Source organism: Cynara cardunculus (genome assembly GCF_001531365.2).
Source record: "Cynara cardunculus var. scolymus isolate 2C chromosome LG 11, CcrdV1, whole genome shotgun sequence".
Lineage (NCBI taxonomy): Eukaryota > Viridiplantae > Streptophyta > Magnoliopsida > Asterales > Asteraceae > Cynara > Cynara cardunculus.
Genome location: NC_037538.1, coordinates 10614934 through 10620580, shown reverse-complemented (window position 1 = coordinate 10620580; position 5647 = coordinate 10614934). Strand labels below are relative to the sequence as shown.

The window sequence follows — 5647 nt, the reverse complement described above, 5'->3', positions numbered from 1 at the left end:
TAAAATGAATTTAAGGGTGTGAAGATAGCTTTGCATTAATCTTCACCTTCTCCCATTGTTTTAGGTTGATGTTTGGTGTTGGGTAGTTAAATGTAGTGATTAACTTCCACAGCTTGTACTAATTCCCCTAATTTTGAGTTTGGTGGATACGTCATAATTTGAGCATGGGCCGGTCAACACAACTACACAGCTTCATTCATTTTTGACCCCATTACAAATTTAATTCATTAGCTAATCCATGTAACTATCCCACTTTGACCCTTCAGTGGATAAAGGTAAGCATTAATCTATAGAGATCCAAGGAGTTGAAATCTTGAGGTTAAAAAGAAGAATGGGAGTAGTGATAAATGAAGCAAATACGAGAACTCCCAAATTGATTCCATGACTCATAATTAACTTAAAGAAAAGGAATACATGTTTTTGCTAGACAAGCCTGCAGTTCCCACAGGCCACCACTTATTCACCAAACTCTAAACTTAACACTAACACACAAACATATCTGTACCCAAATCATCTTAATTTTTCTTATCCACGTGTTCCTTCCATTTCACCAGGGCCTTAAGAAAGTCTCGGACCTGCAGGAACAAAAAAAAACAAATTCATATAAAGAAATACGAAGCTGAAGTTAAAAGTCATGCAAGTACACTAACCTCTGAAGTGTCCCTGAGAGACAAAAAGGCTTTGCTTTCTTTGGGCACTGAAGACACCAAAATTCCGTATCCACGGTTTCCTTCTCTCAAAACCTACACGTTTTAGAGACCAACATATTTGATCAAATGACATTGTAGAGTCACCTAATTAAAACATTTGTTATTTATTAATATACCTTGAATGCGTCTTCATCTGTTCTATCATCACCAATATAAATCGGAAGCACGTCATCATTGTTGCTTAGCCCTGTTTCCAACATATTAATAAAACCAAAACTTTATTAAACTAAGAATGTGGAAAGATTTACATTCATAAAATAATGCAACTTTTTATTAACCCAAAATACACCATCTTTTATAACCAAATTATTACAATTTATTTATAACGTTGATATGTACACATAAATTCTTTGAATACATACCCAGTGATTCAAGAAGAAATTCGACCGCTCTTCCTTTGTCCCAATCAATTACCGGACGGACCTCTAAAACCTGTGGAAATTTGTAACCTCAAATGTTGACACCCTTGTGTGAAAAGTTTAGAAACATACATTCTTTTTTTTTTCCGTTTACCTTCCGTCCATGAGTTAGTCGCAAACGAGGATAATCCTTTAAGACATCATGAACACATTGTGCAACCGCAAGCCAACTCTGCAATTAGTATGACAATCAAAGTGTCATCAATTTCCATATAGTTGGATAAGCAAGACACTTTTAATGGAATCTGAAGTATTGTCCTCACCTTCTCATCTACGTTACGGTAATGTACAGAGGTACAAAATTTGTGATTTTCCACTTTTGTACCAGTAATAGCCTTAGTAACCTCGACAAGGGTTTTAAAAACCTGGTGTACAATTCCAGATTGTTATAAGTCTGTAAAAAGACAGTTTTCAACTAGATATCAGCTCGGACGAAATGTCACAAGATCACTCACCTTATCTATCATGGGTATAAACTCACTAGCAGGTTGGAACAAGTTCACTTCCTTTCCCTGCACAGCTCAAACATAAAAAAATAAAAAAAGGGTATTCAGAACAAGAAAAATTCACCAAATTTAGAAGCATTTTAAGAGAATATGATACCTGCTTGTCAGTAGATCTAACGTAACCCATATGGTCAATAGACGCTGTGTCCTGAACAGGAAACATGATATCCATACCATGACTACCAGCATAATACAGTTCTTCTATGCCTACTAACTCATGAACCTGAAGAGAATTGGTATACATTTATTAGCTACAACAGTTGAAGCAACTCCAAATTGTCATTTTGTCTCATATACCTTATCTCGGCTTCTTCCACTAATTATTGTTGTTGGAAAATACTCAGCAACACCTTTTACAGCAGAATGCATCTGAAAAGCCAGAGGTTTTTATGTTCATATGATGAAGAGAGAAAAAAAAGGCAGGGACCCCAATCTATTTGTGTAATTACTTACATCGGCAGACATAAAAGCACGATCAGGGTCATCTACAATTGGTGAGAGCGTCCCATCATAATCTAAGAAGATCACAATCTTTTTATCTTTTGCACGATTTATGATGTGATCAAAAGAGTTGAGGGCTGAGGGGTACTTAAGCTGCAAATAATAAAAAGTGGAAGAACAAACGTTAGACATAAGGGTACAGCTTGACAAAGAAAATGTATGTACTATCGCAGATGTTAAACATACCATCCAAGAGTTATAAACTATATCAATGTCATCAGATGCGTGCTCAACCACAAAATCCTTAACTATCTTCTTACGAGGAGGTGAAGAAGAATGCATAGCATCTAGCCAACCATTTGAGCGTACATCATCAAGCTTTCCGGGCTTCTTTCTTGGAGCTGTTAAAATACTCGAGGAGAATGAAGCTCCAGACTGTGAGCAAGGCATCATACTGGAATGAATCCCTAATCTAGACTTGTTTATAGGACCAGGATCGGCAAGAACAGGAGAAGCGTTTTTTGACTTCAAATCCATTGATCAAGGAGGACCAACTTATAGAGTAGAGTATGGTACTCAACAGCCAATACGGAAGAAAATGTGTAATCACTCTTTATCCAACTGTTTTATCAATAAAAAACCACCTCTTCAAAGTTTTCTTATCATTGGTGCTGGGTGAACTTTCCATTAAACACAAGCTTCCTGAAATCTGAAATACAGAATTCAAATGTTAAATAAGAGGTACCTTCTCACATTTAATTATGAAAGCAAATGAAAATGGTCTTTCTTAGTCATTGAAATTACTACTTTGACATACATCATTTTCAGAAGCTAAGCATTTATATCACACAAACAAAACTTAGAACAATGTTTACTCTTCAAAGCCCAGCAACATCAATCGTATCCCTTCCTGAAACACAGTAACAAGAGAGAGAAATATTAGTTATCCCACAAAAGCATGCAATTTCCTGTTATGGGTGAATGGTAAATTTTTTGTTCAATAAAGGCAAGATAACGACATTCTTAAAGTTCAAGTGCATTTAACCAAAAACAATGTTCTTGTAATGATTACATTGAGCACACAGTTAAGAGCACTTCTGAGAAAGCTATGTTATTGAAATGAGTATTGCTTCAGAAAGTAAAAGTTGGCTTTAACTACTATCAAAACAACTAGAAGTACCGAATACGGAAGCATAGTTCAACATAATAAGAGTCACACTCCAATCATTACATACAAACCAATTATGCTTTACATATAGAATAGCAATATATATGTCCACCACGGGATCAACGCCCCAACTCCAAATGTATTTGTTTTTGTATGTTTTTTACGCAGGAGAAAGCCTGATAACTGAAGTTCTTATCACAGCAAAACAAAATACTGGGGATTTTTAGAGGAAAATATTGATGCAGATTAAAGTTAGTAATTTATCAAAAGGTTTCCAAATAGGCACAAATGTGATGTAAAGTAGAAGAAGAAAAAACTATTACCTTGTTCAAATGTATGTAGAACTTAACTCCTGTGAAAATAATTATTATCCTTCATTACAAATAAAAGAAATATTCAAGATCACATAGAATGAAATATTTTAATTATTAAAGCACACAACCATGTACCTTTTTTAAGAATTATAATAACCTCCAAGGTTTCAACCAAACACACATGCATATAACAGGACACCACAAAGATTTTGCTTAACATAAATTTCAAATATCAGCAAGGTAGAAAGACACTATGTCAGATCCTTACTTTCCTTCAAATTAGAAGAAATAAAATAAAAAACTATCCTCGTACAAACACACCACACCTTGATCTGGAAACCCTATCCACAAAGACAACCTTCAAAAAAGATGTTAAGATCTATAGGGGATCTTTAATTGTTGAATTAGAAGTAGATCCAAAGATTCCATTAATAATATAAACAATAGCCTGATCAGTTAAAAGATCCATATCCATCGCCTTTTTGTGAAACTTATTCAATTAAACATGATAAATCTCCAACTAATCAGTGGATGAAGCACAAATTAATTGCCAAACGCTTGAACAATATTAGTTTAATTATTTCCATAATAAACAATTAACACTTTAATGTTGAACAGTGCCTTCACACTTGTCACATGACTCCGATGTGGACCCCGCAAAGTAGGAAATGTAATTGCTTCGTGGATCTACTATGGCTTGCTATCATAATATGAGTTGAAAGACAATTAATAATACTTATATTCACATAAGCTCCATAGGGAGAACACTTCCATAGAAAAATATAGAAAAAAATAGCATTATGACTCAGGTATCACCATGTTCTTTTCTCTTGATGTGACTTTACAACCACCATAAACCCGCAACCCTCGTGCTCTCGATATGTTTTAAAAACATCAAAAATGAAATTATCTTGTCTATTCAAGATCACAGTTAATATAAAATATATATAGCTAATAAACAAAACAGCAAGAAAAGGACAACCAAAATAATACAACTAGAACAGGGAGAAAACTTAAATGGCTAAATGTTGATTCAAGACCATCAAACAAGGAAAAAACATGAATAATTCTCCCTGAGATCAAACATGAAATTGGAGACTCACATCAAGACGTTTGGAGATTCAATAACGAAATTCACATACATATAAAAGACATGATCATTCCCCCATCAATCAGAAATTTTCAACATTAATAAAACAGAAACTAATATTTTTGTAATTGATCGTCTCGATCAACCATTTCCATGACTTCTTCTTATAAATTTCGAGCTAAAACTTCAAAGCTTACACAGCCTGGATATGCAGAGGATGAGAACAATTCGAAAATATTAGGCTATCACCTTGATCTCTTCCATTTCCATACGATAAAAAACTAATTTAACAGAAATTATTGACTAGACACACGTACGAGATATCAACATCTTTCAAAAGCTCACAATACCGCAACCGACAAACAGTACGTCCTTAATAAAGAGACGAGAGATTTAAGTTCAATTATGCTGTCAAAATCACCATACAACAAATTAAACCAGACATCGTCCGAACAGTTTCAGATCTCAAATAAAAAATTTAAAGAGCTTGATGATGACAAACAAATTAAAACAGCGAAAATAGGGGTATGAAATTGCAACAACAATGCACAAGGTAGTCGATAGAATTAAGGGATTAGGTGAAGTATATACCTGATGGAGAGTCGAAATCGAAGAGACAGAATGAAAGGGAAAAGATGAAGAAATTGGTAGGTGTGAAAAGAGATCGAGGAGATGGAGGAAAGGAAGGAGAAATAGCAGGAGATGGAGAGGGTATTTATAGAGTTTCATAGTCCTAAAAAAGACGTGCCAAACAAGGCAACTATCTCCCCCTCCTTCACTCTGCTCTCTTTGGTTTTTAGTTATTCTTATACTTTCACCAAATAAACCATTGTTTTTCCAAATACGTCAATATTTTTATTCAATTTTTATTTTATTTTTAATAAAAAACATCATCTCCAATAACTATATTAAAATAAAGATTTTACAATTTATTTGCTTTGATATCATAATCCATGTTGGATTTTTTTAAGATAGAAAAATAGTTGGAGATTAATGTAA

General features: G+C 34.1%; 1 protein-coding gene across 3 annotated transcripts; it reads right to left on the bottom strand.

Annotated features, from left to right (window-relative positions):
- Positions 1 to 361: 361 nt before the first annotated feature.
- On the bottom strand, positions 362 to 5417 carry LOC112521259 (probable trehalose-phosphate phosphatase F). 3 transcript variants are annotated; one of them, XM_025130014.1, is made up of 14 exons: positions 5240 to 5399; positions 3568 to 3616; positions 2894 to 2986; positions 2323 to 2785; positions 2089 to 2229; positions 1933 to 2004; positions 1733 to 1858; positions 1585 to 1641; positions 1393 to 1494; positions 1224 to 1301; positions 1073 to 1142; positions 827 to 897; positions 651 to 743; positions 362 to 575 (listed from the first exon to the last, which is right to left on the bottom strand). In XM_025130014.1, exons 4-14 carry the CDS (start codon positions 2611 to 2613, stop codon positions 516 to 518), a joined length of 1161 nt encoding a protein of 386 aa, XP_024985782.1. In that variant the 5' UTR covers positions 2614 to 2785; positions 2894 to 2986; positions 3568 to 3616; positions 5240 to 5399; the 3' UTR covers positions 362 to 515. The 3 variants fall into 3 exon arrangements, with proteins under 3 accessions (XP_024985782.1, XP_024985783.1, XP_024985781.1); XM_025130015.1 differs by having other exon boundaries at positions 3568 to 3596; XM_025130013.1 differs by lacking the exon at positions 3568 to 3616 and having other exon boundaries at positions 5240 to 5417.
- Between the last annotated feature and the right edge of the window lie 230 nt (positions 5418 to 5647).

Bases quoted from the DNA above. Each gene is read 5' to 3' on its own strand.
- LOC112521259 (XM_025130013.1), bottom strand. From the start codon at position 2,613: ATGGATTTGAAGTCAAAAAACGCTTCTCCTGTTCTTGCCGATCCTGGT. The intron at 2,005-2,088 runs GTAAGTAATTAC...CTGGCTTTTCAG, and splicing joins GTGCTTTTATGTCTGCCGAT to ATGCATTCTGCTGTAAAAGG. The intron at 744-826 runs GTATATTAATAA...TAAAACGTGTAG, and splicing joins CAGATGAAGACGCATTCAAG to GTTTTGAGAGAAGGAAACCG.